At 40.7% G+C, this 16,941-nt stretch overlaps 1 protein-coding gene across 1 annotated transcript; it reads left to right on the forward strand.

Moving 5' to 3' along the window:
• Window positions 1-1,083: 1,083 nt before the first annotated feature.
• Window positions 1,084-12,200, forward strand: npffr1l2 (neuropeptide FF receptor 1 like 2; the record flags this gene model as incomplete). The annotated part of the gene is made up of 4 exons (XM_084360911.1): window positions 1,084-1,092; window positions 3,407-3,767; window positions 10,348-10,447; window positions 11,273-12,200. The coding sequence occupies exons 2-4, from the start codon at window positions 3,425-3,427 to the stop codon at window positions 12,198-12,200; spliced, it is 1,371 nt and encodes a 456-aa protein (XP_084217037.1). The 5' UTR covers window positions 1,084-1,092; window positions 3,407-3,424.
• Between the last annotated feature and the right edge of the window lie 4,741 nt (window positions 12,201-16,941).

Genomic DNA, 16,941 nt, shown 5'->3' on the forward strand with positions numbered 1-16,941 from the left:
TGTATTTGCATCGCCATGGTGCTTCATGCACACGAGTTGTCTCACTCTGTTAAACACACTTTGCCCCGAGCACAGACCCTCCATGTGTCAATACATGCTTCTGGCTTTAGCAGGCAACATTTGCTCTCCACATGGGTCGGCATTTGCCACACGTTCACAATTGGGGTTTGTCATCAGTCTAACAGATCCTCTTGAAGCTGCAGCCCTGAAATCCAGTCAAATCAAGCAGTCTGCCTGATGAACGCAGCATTTCAACTGACTGCTGTCATCTCCTCTGATATCTGTGTCAGTCATCATCATCACGCCTTCAAGTTTGTAAACGATCAGAAAACAGCAGTATATTAGCGGCATAAATTATAACACTGGGAGAATGAAGTAAAAACAAGACACAAAGGGTTAAAACCACAAAATAAAACAGAAGATCAACAAACCAAAAAACCCAAACCGTGACAGAGGTTTGGTAACTGTAATGTATTACTGAAAGAACCACTGTGTTGTTTTACTTCCGTGCCGCGAGCATTCGTACTGCAGCCCGCTAGGACATACACGAGTCATGACGTCACACAGCTACAGCAGGCGCAGTTATCAACACTGGTGCTTACGAACACAATATGTTACATCTCCCCTCCTTAGGAAAAAATAGACACATTAAACAAACTTGACTGCATTTCACTCAACTTCAAATAAACTCAGTACTGCTTATTTGTTACCTGAAATTCTGTAACTCGGACATCAAACATTCATTGTTCAATATACACAGTAATATCAGCTTTTAAGCCAAATAACAAGGAAGAAATAAACAGAACAGAAACACAAGTACTTCTTGTATTACCACAACTCCAGGAGACCATTTGCTGTTGCCAGGATACGGCTGCATCCTGATCTCATCACCAGGTTTAAGAGCAACAGGAGGGTTTCCTGCTCTCTTGAGGTCATAGTAGAACTTTTGAGTGCCTTTTGTTTTGTCTAGCAGGCGCTTCACTTTGAGGGAATTATAAACTGTTGGTGTGAGCAGAGCTCGAGCAGCTGGCAGCGTATTGCGAGGTCTCCTGCCCATTAACAGCTGTGCAGGTGACAGGCCTACTGACTCAAGTGAGTAGTTCTGTAGTCCATCAGTGCAAGGTGTTTGGGTTTCACAGTCACTACAGACACCTTTGCTTCTTCTTCTCTGAAAATTTTCATTTGTTTTTGTGACATTTCAAACTGCTGGGAAATTTCAATAGCTTTCGGCAGTGTCAGCTCCTCACCTCTATCCAGCAGCCTTTCTTAGACTCTTTGCATCAATTAATATATCATCCGGATCAGGATATTCACAGTCAGGATGAGTCTCAGATCCTTCAAAAAGTTGTCAAAACTTTCAGTCTGACCTTGTTTCCTCTGCTTGAAGTGATGTCTTGCAATCCTTTTATTCTTTCTTGGTCTGATGTAGCTTGCAAACTTATCCAGCACTTTAGAGGGATCCTCTTTTTCCCCCACAGCCCAGGTGAATGTCTTGTACACTTCCCTGCCCTGCTCCCAAAGCCACGTACCGAGCCAGCCGGCTTGTTGTTTAGCTGCTAGCTCCGAGAGCGGACCATCAAAGACAAACGTGACATGACTTCGGAATCTTTCAAACTCTTGGTATAAGTCGGCAGCATCCCAGTCGATCCTCGGGTGCTCAAACTGTGATGTTTATTTTCTACACTTCAGACTTCTGACACCATGTAATGTATTGCTGAAAAAAACACACACGAGCATAGAGCTGAACTGTGTTGTTTTACTTCCGTGTCGCGAGCATTCGTACAGCAGCCCGACATAGACGAGTCATGACGTCACACAGCTACAGCAGGCGCAGTTATCAACGCTGGTGCTTACGAACACAATATGTTACTGAAACAATATTATGCAGTATTAATTGAGTCAGGTTATCAGACTGTTCATCTCTTGTTCACTGATCTCAGTGTATCCGAGTTCCTATGCAACATATAAATAATGGAGGACTTTTTTTGTGAAGCATTTAACGCGTTTGTCATTGAATTAGCAGAGCTTTTTTTCACAGCTGTTCCTCTAAACACTACTCAAGACAAGTGTGTCATCAATTTAAAAAACACACCTTCAAGCAGGTAGCCCTGTTGTAATGGAAAAGCAAATCTCTGCTGCCCTGGACTGCCGTGCCGAGTCAAGCAATTTGTAGTAACCTGTGTGTGATGTGAATCTATCTATGCTCGCGTAAACATGAATATGTGACAATTCCTGTGTTTTTCACACTCATAGTGGCATGGCAGACTAAACTTCACAACTCATCGTTTTATGAATCAGACTTTTTCAATGACTCAGTTGCTTGTGAGGTTAAACAACATCACACATTTAGCACTATTTATGTTATTTGCACACATTAACTTCCTCTGTGATTGCCTGATCATTCTCAACTTGGATGAAATCAGCTTTCACAGCTTATTATGAGTTTCTCTGCCACTAAATGTCATTTGCAATTCTGTCAATTTGCATGCATAAAAAAAAACTGCAGGCCAATGAGAAAGTCAAGCCAGTCTTTAATCCTGTTCAGTAGTAAAAAAAGATCTCGGCTTAGCAACAGATTTCCAATTATAAATCAGGTTTCAAGCGCAGCAGTGTAGTTTAGTTAATGTCATTATTGAGTAACTGATATGATGCAAACCTGATGAGAGTTGTAGGGCACCATAACTGCGGCACTGGCCCTGAGTTTACACATGGTGTGTAAAATAGCTTAGCGGTGCTATTTGTAAGAAAAGTTGATTTCTGGGTCTCAAACCCAACTCGTCAAAAACTAGTGCTTTGGGATGGTGGCCGACTCGTCCTCCAATCCGAAAGCGCCAGTATTTGACGAGTTGGGAATGAGACCTAAAAATCAACTTTTCTTACAAATAGCACCTTTAATATTATTGCCAAGGCCAGGAAAAAGATCAGCGGTGACGTCACCAGCACCTTTCTGAACAGTTGAGAGATTTTCAACTCGAAGCGCTCAGAGCAGCTGCAAAAAAAGGCAGAGAGCCCGGAAAAAAGACACTGGGCACTGCACATTTTCTCTGGACAGCTGCCTGTTAATACAAACGCACGCTCCTCATTGGGAACAATTGAAAAAAGATGCTGGTGCTCAGAAAAAAATGCTATGTGGACACAGAGCCTCATGCCACAGCATTTTGTAGCAATCCAGAGCTTGACAAGCTGTTAGGGTTACAGGTTTTAAGCTATGATTGGATAATTGCTACACAGGAGAAGAATTAAGCGAAGGGTCAGATAACAACAATACACATATTCCAGATGAGACATTGTGTGTTGTTTTTGTTTCCCATGTATCACAGGAATCGGGTGATATCTTTGATACTGTTTGTTTCAAACTGAATTCTAAATGAGCTCTCTCACTCTCACTGTTTGGTTTCTCCTGCAGTGTTGGTGCATTCAGAGGATGGAGATACAGGACAGCACAGCCAAGGACGGGATGGAGCTCGAGGGATCAGCCACCACAGCAGCTGTTATGAATACAAGTCTCTATTTCTCTGAAAACTTCACCAAAGTTACCTTTTCCCCCTATTATCAACACTCTCTGTATGTGGCCTCCAGCTACATCATAGCCTACTTCTTCATCTTCCTGCTATGTATCGTGGGAAACACCCTGGTGTGTCTCATCGTAGCCGAAAACCGCCGTATGCGCACAGTCACCAACCTCTTCATTCTCAACCTGGCTATCAGCGACCTACTGGTTGGCATCTTCTGCGTCCCTACAACACTGGTGGACAACCTCATCACAGGTGATCACCTTTTCTTAAGTCCTCCTCTGTGCAATAACAGGTTATTGTTAGTGTGTTGCCCTAAAGTCAGACCTCTCTTCTTGTTTTGAAGACTCTTGACCAGAGTGATGCTAAATATTTTGGTAAGATATCAGTGTTTGAACCGCTTTAATTTGATACTCATGATTGCTGCGTTACAGCGGTGCAAACAGGTCACATCCAGCTATGATTCTACTGCATGCATGTTAGTCAGGCCTCTTTTGGTTTTCACCGTTATGATGTAAAAGAAAATGCAAATCAAGTAACAGTAGCATGATCATACAGTCAGAGGCTGTCAGACTTTCTCATTGTCCTTCATTTTGACAGGCGGGGGTCACACCTCGATCTGACAGATCGTACAGATTATAAATTCATGAGGGCTTACTTTATTGAAATGTTACCTGTAGGCCAGAAATAATGTTAAACCACACCATGAAACAGAAATATGTAGAAGAAAATATTATAGAGGTTATCAAATTGATTTTGTAATTGTAGTCTTTAGGGCTGTCTATCAGTGGCTTATGTTTGCCTTGCAGCCTCATGCACTGGCAGACTTGATGTGATGACAGTGAACACATCAGGGTATGTACAACTGAAGCCTGCACCTTTATATTCAGTGCCCAGACTGATGGCCTGCTCTGCCTCATGTGGTGAATGTAAATAGAACAAAGCCCTGGCTTTAAACTGGCATATTACCAGAGATGAAAAGAGTACTAGAATATTGTACTAAAGTAAAATTACTGTTAATTTTAGTATTTTTTACTCAAATAAAAATACTTGTTCAGAAATGTACTCAGACTAGGGCTCAACCACTATGGCTTTTTCCGGGCCGATACTGATAATTGGCTACTCCTTTTTGACATATACTCAATTTAAAACAAACACGATATATTCAATATTTTAACCTCATCAGCTTTATTGATTTACCTCAGCAGCCTTCATGACCATGTTGGTGTGGAGTACAAACAGCAGTCACTGTGCCTGCGCCACCTATGTATAAACTGTTTCTCTGCTGGTTTCAACTAATTAATGTCACATTTTCTGTGAGGCAAAGACAAAACAAAGTCATATATTTACGAAGTGATTATGTATAATGTAAAAGGGGTCACTTACAGAGCAGACCCACAGAGAATTATCACTTCCTTCTGATCCATGGAGCATTTTACAACCTGTAACTTATGCATTGGACACACTGCCAGCACGAGCAACGTGTGCGTCAGGGAACTTCTTGCTTTTCATTTCGGCACCCATGTTAACAGGTTATTAGAGCAGTAATGGTGCGTTCCTATGACTTCCAATCTGAAAGCGTTCCACAGCATTTTCTCGGACGCAACATGGACGCTCGCTGCAAACGGGTGTTTGAATGGCAAGGCTGCAAACTTAACAGCAACTCCAGCAGCTGATACAACACTATAGCACTTTAAAAAAAGACACGAGTCGACGACTCCTAACACATACTCTCAAAGACTTCTATTACAAGTTGTATTTACTGCACGTTTCACAAACACACACTATATGAAGTAAAAAAAGTGATGATTAGGTAAAAAGTAGCTGTTCACTGTGTGCGCCGCCATACTACTGTGATGTCATCCATGTTTATGTTGGCGAGCTCGGACTACGCAGATCCTGCAAAAGTTTCCGTTTGGCTGTTCCATAGAACTTTTCTGTGTCAGAGGTCAATTGAACGCACCATAAGCAGCGCGGCTCACAGTAAAAATTACCTGTTGATTATTATTATATTGTGCTCACAGTGGCAGTGCTGCATGAGCAACTCTGTGTGTGTGGACAGCGTGCAAGTCGCAGCACCTCACTGATGCAGCCGTCACACGCGGCGTGAGCCCAGGGAGATTATTCAGGGTTATGATTCACTCTCACCACTCTTCAGTGTTGTTTCAAACTGCAGCAGGAAGCGGTTTAAATAAAAAACTCAGATAAACCCACTGTACGCCACCTGTCTAGCTCCAAATGTCAGCCAGACACCATTGGAGAGTAGCTGGTGAACAGTAACACAGCCAGATATTACTCCTTATAAAGAAAAACATAGAGGACACAAGAGGAACAGGCAAACACAACACAAATCGACAGCAGGATCAAGAATCTGAACAGATGACTAACAAATGACTAAAAAACTGACTGGACTTAAATACAAAGTAAACTAACGAGGGGCTGAGGTGAAGGCGGAGCGAGGCAGAGAAACAAGTGAGGGGAATGGAAAAACACACAAAGACGCAAGTGAGGGGAACGTGGATGCAATTTAGTTGAAGTGGGATGCACCTGTGGAAACAATGTTGAAACAAATTTTCTTTTTCTTTTTTTCTAACACATTATGGATGAACGAGCAGCCAATTCTTAATGACGTCTTGGACCACATAAAAGAATCAGGAGCTACTTAACAGGATCTGAGCGTTTTATGATGGCTTTATTGATGAGTTCAGATTTTTTGGGTGATTTCTTTGAAAAAGAAAAAGAAACATGAAGGTAACCTCAACAGCTCTGTCAAAAATGTGAGAACCAGAAATGTGTTTAGATAGAAGGTCATACTGTACATGAAAAGGATCAAAAGAATGTGTGAAAAGTTCACAGTGTTAGTTACATCCTGAGTTTTATGAGTTATAATAAGCTTCTTTTTTGCTTTCTGTAACGGCTACAGAGTTACTAAGGCAACCCCATAGAAAGAGCCATAACCCCTGATGAAGCATCTGTGCTCAGCTTGTACGTATCATTTCAGTATTGTATCTGAGCTATGTACATTTAACTGCTTCATATAGTTCTTGTTTGTTTAAAGGATTAGTTCACCCAAAAATGAAAATTGTGTCATTATCTACTCACCCCCATGCCGATGGAAAGTCAACTGTCTTAAGCTTGATTTATGCTTCTGCGTCGCGGCGACGGCGTAGCTACGTCGTCGACGCAGACCCCTACGCAGACCCTGCGCCGTAGCCTGACGTGCGCCTCCAAAAAATCCTGACTACGCGTCACGTCGACGCGTCGAGACGCGAACGGCAAGGACTGGGATTGGTCCGCTCAGACCGTCATTCCGGCAGTTGCTTTTCCGGTCAACAGTATAACAACACCGCCAGTTACTTCTGCTGCTTGCATGCTTGTCTCCTATTGCTTGTGAACTCCATGCTTTGTGAGATCCCAGCAGGGCAGGAGGAGTATTGGTGTTGTGTAGCATGTAGCTTGTAGCCCCACACTGTGACCAGAATGCTACACAGCATATCCGCTCTGACCGCAACTGCAGTGCAAGAGAGCAAGAACCCCCCGAAACCAATCCCCCCCCCCCCTGGCTTGGCGGTGAATTGAACGCGTTCCCTCGACGCAGAACTTCGAATGCTCAATGACGGCGTAGGGTCGACGACGTAGCTCCGCCGTCGCCGCGACGCAGAAGCATAAACTAGGCTTTAGTCCACAAAACATTTTTCAGAGCAAAACAGCATTGCAGCATTCTCCTAAACAACTGAAGTAGATGGGGACTTAAAGAAAAAACGTTTTAAAACAAGTCCCCATCTACTTCGGTTGTTTAGGAGATCGCTTCAGCGCTGTTTTGCTGTGAAGCTCCAAAAATATTTGGTTGACTACAAAACTGCACCTTACTTTCTTTGTTTTGGGGGCGTGAACGTATCCTTTAATGTGTCACAACCAATTATATTGAGGTAACGAGGTAACAGTTAAATAACAGTAACAGTTTCTATATGCACAAACTGATTTGATGCAGTTCAAAACAGCAGCCCTGCAATAATCCCTACCATTATTATGCATATTATATTTGTTGTCTGGTCATGCTGTCAGAGAGATGTCAGGTCAACTCTGTACTGGGTTAGACTAAAACTTGTTTCTCCTTTTAAAATCACACAAAAACACAAAACATCTGAGTCTGAATATAATGTATGCAAATATTTGTAAGCATCAGTCCTGCATTTCATCCCATTCATGACTTCTGCTTGAATCTTTCCCTGCTGACTACTATAGTTCACTGAAACTGACGCTACTTTTCAATATTTTGTGGCTCACAGTGGTCTCCTGTTAATTTGTGTCTTGTATCTTTCTTTTAAGATTACAACAATAATGTTTACTCAACCAATGAATCATTTTCAACATGCACAACTGTGATTGGCACAGCCAATGTAATGAAAAGATGTGGCACAAGTTACGTGACCGGCAGAGATGATAAATGAAAAATCATCACGACACCACATTCATAAGCACAGACATATGGATGTGAGGATGAAGAGATTGTGTTCTCAAAGCCTGTTTACTGAATAACACAAATTCTCGCTGCCCCTTTATTATGGCTTTGTCATGTGCAGACACAGGAGGAGTCCTTCATCTGTGTTTTACATAAACACTATGAGACTGCTGTCTCTCCCGCTGATGCTTCTGATATCTTGTTAAACATTAACCAAACAGATTGGATCGAGTCCATCATTCGTTGGTTACTACAGACAGAAATGTAACAGAATGGCACAGTGGGATGGCGCAGGTATGAAGCAACGCAGGTGTGCAGTGGAATAAATAATCTCAGACTCACTTAAAGCAACCACCATGACTGCGGTAGAGTAACATTTAAGGTCCTCTGGCTGTTTGCTTATCATGGCATGCATGACGAGAGGTTATTAAGGTGTTTGTTTTAGGGATTGGCTGAACTCTGCCAGCAGGTGAGTTTGTCCTTCTATTAAGATCTAGAGCTGACCACACTTTACTGTTTTACTAATCAATAAATGAACTAAACAAATAACCACCATGAGGTAAAAGCAAATGCATGCCAGGCAGCACCTGTTGGCTATCTACTAAAAGTCATTATTGGACAATAGAGAAAATAAAGTCGAACTAGTGCACAGAAACTCTCTGGAATTATTTACATGTTCTTTACATTTTCACATTTATCATTTCACATTTTAAATTAGCTTTTACAATTTCCTCTTACAAGTTTAATTATGGCCTGATTTTTCCTAGCAGCAATATATATATATATATATATATATATATTTAATTTTATATTTGGACTCTTCATTTTAATTATGACCAAATATGTCCTCCATACAGAGGAGGCTTGGAGCATGAACTGTGAATTTCTGAACAACCATTTCTGACTAAGTTCATTTACATTTAGGGCATTTAGCAGACACTTTTGTCCAAAGCGACTTACAGTAATTCATACATTCATACTGATGGTGGTGGCTGCCATGGAAGGTGCCGACAAGCACATCAGAAGCAGTTTTGGGGTTCAGTATCTTGCCCAAGGACACTTTGACATGCAGATCAGGGGAATCGAACCAGTAACCTTCAACAAGACGATAACAAGACGTTGGCTCTACCCCTGAGCCACAGCCGCCCTTTAGTCCATGATAGCATCCATCAATAACAATTAGCGGGCTAATGGTTACTTTCAATCATCAACCCATGTTTGTATAATAAACTCTGTGTGGGCTCTAGGCTGTTAGGGCTGCACCCTATGAAAACATTGCCTGTGCTTTTCTTAAACATATTAATCTAGGCCAAATGAAACTCTGTACACTGTTTCGCGATGAGTTTCATTTAACTGGATGAAACTGGATAAAAGTCATGTCTGCTGTGAAACCAGTCGGAAATCCTTAAGTGTTTTATTAAGATAATCCTTTATTTATCCTCAGAGGGCAAATTCAAGTGTTGCAGCCGCACAAAGACAAAGTTGCAAATAGAAAAAGTAAGCACAAATACAAATTTAAATAGGATAGATAAGATAAATATATATAAAATTAAATAGAAGGTAACTAAATTGTGCTACAAATAAAATTGGTTAGCTCTTTATCAGTCCTCTGTAGTCCTCCTCACCGTCAACGCTGATGCATCCAACAATGGAGGAGTCGTCATCTTTTTTAAAAAGTCGCTTTTAATGACATTTCACAAAAATGTCTGAATGGACAAAATGACAAAGCGATGCAATTTTATAGACAAAAGGTCCAAAGTCAACTTCACTGTGACCTCATAGTGTTCTGCAAAACACTTTCATTATTCCATACCATAACTCAGGAACAGGAGGGCAGATTGTGACCATATCTCACATTTGGTCAGGTGTTGGTGACACTAATCTTAGGTGTCCACCTTGAAACTGAGCTGACTGTAGACATCTTCTGTGCAGCCTGCTGGGTTGAACTTTACTTTATAATTTGCAGCTTCTTCTTTTGTGGGAATTTCTGCAGCTTCACTGAAGCTCAGGAGTGAGTTCTGGGTGCAGAAATTAAATACTGTAATATTTTATCTTTTTACATTGATTATATATTGCTGTTGCAATCGGTAATCATGCTAGAAGTACCTCAGGCTTCGTCTGCATCATAGTGTTTAGTTGAACTAGGAGCGTATTGTATTATTTGGTTTGCAAGTTTCTACAACCTTGAGATCAATTTTCTCTGCTAATGTGATGCTCTATTCAAGCAGTCTGCAAATGGTAAACTCGAGCCATCCTTTGTGCACGACAGGTCCTTTGTCCTGTCACATCTCACTTTGTGTCTCCTTGAACATGACAGCTGTATTCACACTGAGATTATGCCACTAGCTTGAGCATTTGTCATTTTTCCAACAGGTTGGCCCTTCTCCAACTCAGTGTGTAAGATGAGTGGCTTTGTGCAGGGAGTGTCCGTTTCTGCATCAGTGTTCACCCTGGTGGCCATTGCTGTTGAAAGGTGAGTGTATGTTGTGGTTTAATAGCTAATGCTAGGACAATGACATGATAAAACTATTTAAGTGACTGAATTCAAGCAATGTTAAGTTTGACCTATAGAACTTACCTACAGTGTTGGGTAACATTACTTTTAAAAGTAACTCATTATGTTACAAGATTACTGTAATTAAAAAGTTACATGTTACGTTACTAGGTTATCTACTGAGAAAATTAAGGGGTTAGAGTACTTAAGAGTTACCAAAAATGACGTTAAATCAAATCTGGTGACATGCCAGCCACTATAAACCCTTAGGTCAGCAAGAGCCAACCTGAACCAAGCTATCAGGAATGCAAAGCGGGCCCCCAGTCAGAACCAGACGACTGTGGCAGGGTATGAAATCCATTCCCCCCATAGTCATAGTAAAACTATGACCTAATAATAACTCACCAAATACTATTTATCCTAGAGGCAACATGGACATCTGTACCAAATGTATTATATTAGATATAAATAGAAGATATTTCAGTCCAACATTGGCCTCCCTGGAGCCACGCCACAAACATGGGTCACATATTAAGTATTTGCTTGCTTTGCTACGAGCCTTTGTAATCTTTGATGAAAGATTTGACATTTTAAAACATTTTTTTGGCTCTTTTGAGATGGGGATTCATCAATATTTTAAATATTTATATCAATACTTACATAAAGGAAAGATTATTGTGAAAACTAATTTGATGTTTAATAAGTAAGTATATTAGTTATTAATAAGAATGTATGTATGTATCTATGTATGTTTAGTCATATATCTAATCAGTGGCAGTACTTTTTTGTCCTCACATACTGCAGGTTTCGCTGTATCGTTTACCCTCTACACCCCAAGCCGACTGTCTTTGTTGCCAAGGCAGCCATTCTGTTGATCTGGGTGCTAGCAGTGCTGGTCATGTGTCCTGCTGCTGTGGCACTGACTGTGGACAAAGTTCCTTTCCACTACATGGTTTACAACGATGACTTCAACCACACATTCCCTTTGTACACCTGCTATGAAAACTTTACCAACCCTCAGATGAGCAAGGTCTACACGGCGGTCCTGTTAGTGCTCATCTACCTGGTGCCCCTCACTGTCATCACAGTGATGTACTTGAGCATCAGCATCAAACTGTCTTCCTCAGTGGTTGCAAACAGAGACCTGCCGCTGGCCAGCGCCACAGATCCGGTTGCTGGTAGAAGAGGCGGTCAACCGACGATATCGCAGAAAAAGATCAGGGTGATAAAGATGCTTATCGTGGTGGCTTTGCTTTTCATGCTGTCCTGGTTGCCCCTCTGGACACTCATGATGATGGCGGACTACGCAGGCTTGGACAGAGATCAGCTGGACCTGCTTACCAGCTACATTTTCCCCTTCGCCCACTGGCTGGCTTTCTCCAACTCCAGCGTCAACCCCATCATCTACGGCTACTACAATGAGAACTTTAAGAGGGGCTTCCAGGCTGTGTGCAAGTCGTGGAGGAGGATGGCCAGGCAGGCCAGGAACGAACGGACTGTGCAAGCGCCTTGTGCAGGTGCTGCCTTTAGAGATGCCATGAGGAATCACAACAATCCTGTCTTGGGGCTGAGGAATCGAGTCCACAACGACAGCAAATTGCCTGACACAGCAGGCGTGAATAAGAGTGCGAGGGTGGGGTGTGTGGTGGTGCACAGAGAGAGAAATAATGGTGAAGAGTCAATGAGGGTTAGTGCACTGGCGGCTGCAGTATATCAGGCGTGGGATAACTGAGTGTTCAGTGTTACTCAGTATAACTCAAGTTGCTATGGCTTTGGTTAATTTCTATTTTATATTATACTATATATATATTTACCAATGATCTGATGTTGAAGTGTAATGCGGTTACCCCTTGGAATGGTGGTCACACATTGAAAACTTTGTTTAGGTTGCACAGGTGACACCACAACAGGTGGTAGAAGTACTTTGGGGGTTATTGTATTTTTGGACTATTTTCCCTTGCTGCAGACTAGCATAATGCCCTCTACCATTGGAAACAAGTCTTGGACAGCAAAGCAAATTTAAAATCAAGCTTACAAATACGGGTCGTTCTTTGGAGGTCCAAACATGAGTAGACATTAGAACTGCCAACAAAACATTTGATGCAGCTGACTTTTTAACCCACGATAGAAGCTGGTTTAAATCTACGTTTGGACCTTTTTGCTCATTTAGTTTAATCTGCAGATCCTTGCCACACATTAGTATGGTTATGCTAAAAGCTTCAGCTGGCAGGTTACGAACGTCAAACCTCCAACATACACAATCAATGTAAGCAACGCCTGTAATTACTGGTCTCCTCACCCTGTTAGCAAAGCCTGAAAGGGAACAAGAGGGACATAATTATAGACACTAAGAAATGCTGAAACGGTGTACATGTGAAAGGCCACTAACATGTGCTCTGCATCTTTCTGTATTAATCTCCTCCACCACATGACCCATGTACTCTGGTTCAGTCCTGTTTGAATGGTATCAGGAAGCATTGAGAAACTATAATTTCACACACAGAAACCACTTCTGAGTCTCCCATGGTTAATACGTAGGGCGCCACCCGGTAACCTCCTGTGTGAGATAAAGTCACTGAAATTAAAAGCCAGAGTTGAATATTGGAAAGGCTTGTGTCTGCTAATTAACTGTGTAGAGCATGGTGAACTCAAAGAGTATTTTTAGTAAAGTAGTTTAGCCATGCACCAGTGTAAAGCAAGCTAAAGAGCTGTTGTGTGTGCGTAGTGAAATGCTGACGTGCTAATCGTTGCTAGCTTGCTAAAGCTACTTCCTGTAATGCATATTGTGTCCTATTTTGGTTTATTTAAGGTTTATTTCATGACGGGGCTTTCAGAATAAGAGTCCACACAAGCGTGTTAAAATGCTTTATTGTCATTTTTGTTTATACTAAGAGAGATTATCACAGTGACTGATTTTAGTTAGTTAGATAAATAAGTTAGCAGATGTTAATTCATAAATCATCATTCTTAAAGGGTTAAAAATAGTAATAGCAAGTTTATATGGGTAGAAATACTGGCACATTGTTACAATCCTTTCATGGTGTTTTAATGCAAGATGAGTTGATACACAGCTTAACCTGTTTTTGTTACCTGTAAAGCCTGTGAAAGAGAGATATACATGTAAATATATTTGAGTACTTATCTGGTAGAAACAGTAGAAGTAACATGTAACAGAAGATTTCAACACAGAGAGTCATTTGTGTTTACTTTTATTTGTTGTATTTGGTATAAAGAGTATGCAGGCTAGTGTCAGTATGTGATAATTGAGTTTAAGTATCCACAGGTAAGTGGGGAATGTTAATGTAACTGCAAGCTAAAGCGTTCTACCTGTTGATACCTCGTTAGTTAAATGATGGACATTTTATAAGACATTCAGCAGCGTTTCAGAGCTGTGCCTTCAAACAGTAGCTAATGACAATCTACCTCCACATCACTGCAAATGAACAAGAGCTCCTTGTTGTACATTTTATTACTATAAAATTATTTACACAAAAGCTACTGGTCACCTTCTATCAGCTCACTCAGTAAATAACCTCCAACTACATAAGTGTTTGGATTGTTAGAATAATATTCTACCATTACGCCTTTTAAATGTTAAAAAAAGTGGCACAAAATGAAAAGTTAGCTTAAAGCACAAATGGATTTTAACAAGCCCAAGATAATGTGTGACAATTCCAAAAGATCCCCTCCCTTCATATGAAAACAATAATGAATAAAGTTGCATTCAGTAACACGCTCCTGACTAGGGTTTGCAAGTATTGCTGACCAATGGCAGTAACTTCACCCAAACCCCTGTGGCTACTAAGATTTGAAGAGGGAGCCTGTATCACAAAGTGAGCTAAAGGCGGGTCGGTGCAACAAAAGTAGTAGGTTGCACAGGTCGTGTTTAACAAAAAGACCACGCTTGAAGGCAAGACAAAGAGCTGGTGCTCTGTTGATATGTGCAACCTATTGAGATTTGCAACACACCACATCTGGATAGGTAGGCTGGGGTAAGAGTGGGGGTCAGTGCTATCAGTTTGTATTATGGAAGCATTTCATGACAAGACCGCATAAATGATCAGAAGAGCAGCTGTCATAGAAAAGGTTATTGAGGTGTCAATCATTATCAGAAGGTCAACTCAATTAATGTGCTACAGACCTACAGCCTGGTCTAATGGTGTGAGAGTGCAACATAAGGGTCAGAAAAATGAAAAGTGAATACAAAGATGAGCAATCTGATTTTTTCTTTTTACATCAAGATCCATGCGTGATGGAAAAATCTACAAAAATGGGGGAAAACGCCCTACCTCACAAAGTTAAAGAAAGTGAGATAAAACATCCTTTACTCAGATCTGCACCAAAAGTTGATGGGGTCTATTCTGGGCTGAGAGCCAACCTCCACCCACGTTTCATGGAAATTCAATCAGTAGTTTTTGTGTCAGCCTGCTGACAAACCAACTAACCCACAAATGGATGTACTTGGCAGAAGTAAATAAAAAGGAGGTAATGTTGTTGTTTGAGGCTGCTAATATATATTTATATTTTGGTGGTTGTGTTTATGCTATTTACAATTTGTACAAGGGAAATTTAGCATTAGTGTAACAAGGTAGCAGTAAGCTAACACAAGCAAAAGTTGTTTAATCACATTAGTCTACAAACAAAACGCTTTATTTATTTATTAGTTGGTTTATTTATTTGACAGGGACACAGCTTCTTAGCTGTACCACAGTTAGCTACAAGCTAATTTACACCTGCTGTCCCTGGGCAGGAGACAGAGACAACGTCACTGTAAGGAAAGATTTACACGATTCAAAAATACGTTGATAAATGTTGCTTTAAACCCAAAGTGGTCGCTAAAATGGTGAGGACAGACTTAAGCCCTAAAATACAATGCTGCCCCTCACTTTGTGATACAGGCCCCCAGCCTACAACTGCAATCATCCAGTCCCCCACCAACTACCAACCATGCTCTATGCACTTTGTTTTGTTTCCACAAAAACACAACTGAACATCAGTGCAGTATTTAAAAGGTGGAGCCAGCCTCAAAACTCATCAGTAATAATGATAGAGAGTTGCAGTCTTGTTGGCTGGCCAGCTAAACAACCTATGATGCAGCTAATGCTAGCCGTGTATGTTGCTGCAGCATAGGCACATGGCAGCTCACCCCAGCACTGCAGTCAGTTGCTTTATCGCAAAACATGCAGTGGTATGCTCATCATGCCTGGTCTGGTTTGTCATTTTTTACAGGGATAAAGACGACAAAACTGTGAATGTGAAGCATCCTAAGAATGGTCTTTACTGCTAGCTCCAGGGAACATACATTCAGCAGTATTATTGTGATGAAGGTTGAAGGTTTTATTATAAAATGCCTACTTTACAGAAAAATAAAAATTTTCCTAGGAAAAAAAGAAACAAAAAACGTAGGATTTCTTGCAAGGAATTTTCCTTTTGCGGGGGCATTTACAAATGAAGTAAGGTATGAAAGAGGTGGTCTATTGAAAGATGCTTTCTAGATGCATTATGGGACGTGGAACAGGGTTTTTGCCTAAAAGTCAGGATACCTTCACCTCTGCTGCTTTGACTTTTACTTCACTGGAGTAACCCTTTAATCAAAGAACTGTTTGAATGCTGTGTGTATGTTGTATCTTTATCTTTCTGATATAATGTGTTACATAATGTGATGATATACTGAACTGAACAGCAGTCTTTGATGTACCATATATTTTTTCTTTTATTAAATTAGTTGCTCAGCCACCTACCTAGATTGTGTTTACAAATGTTCAAAATATGGAGTAGAGTTTGGCAAGAATTTCTCTGTAAATAGATTTTGCAGTAGTTATAATGTACATCCTCAGGTCTTTCCTCTGCAGTACTGCACAGGCTGGCAGATGGTGAGCGATTACCTCAGAATTACCAAGTAAAGTACACTATAAAATTTAAATGGCAAAAGCTTAAGTTGGTCATCTGTCGGTTGGTTTGCTGTTGTTAACATGGCCGACGTGAAAATGTTAAAAAGAGCCGTATCTTAAACACATTTACACAATAAACAATTATTATGTTTTATTCACAAAATGAAATATTCTGGATGTTTTCTTGTTTCCTGAAGTACTGTACACATTACCAGGATATCTCATTCGCGAGACATGTTGTTGTGAAAAGTTAATGACTTGTAATATCTTTATGCTCTGAAACTTTATTGATCTCAAGATATTGTGTTGCTTATAGATTGGAGTTGCTTTGTTTGTGACTTATATAAGAAAAGAAAAACATGGTGTTTGCATTCAGGAGTTGTGGTTCACTGCACCACTACCATAGAAAATACAACTAAAGAATTGGATACATAAAATATATATGCTTTGTACAGATTTATCTACCAGAGCCACAACCAAAGCATTGGTCATGATACAAGTACTTTTATTTATCCTTGGGTTTTTGTGCCATCATTCATAAGCAGTCAATGGCATGATGTAACTTGAATGTGTCCCTTGTTT

This window comes from Pagrus pagrus (genome assembly GCF_965226575.1).
Source record: "Pagrus pagrus genome assembly, chromosome: 8".
Taxonomy (NCBI): domain Eukaryota; kingdom Metazoa; phylum Chordata; class Actinopteri; order Spariformes; family Sparidae; genus Pagrus; species Pagrus pagrus.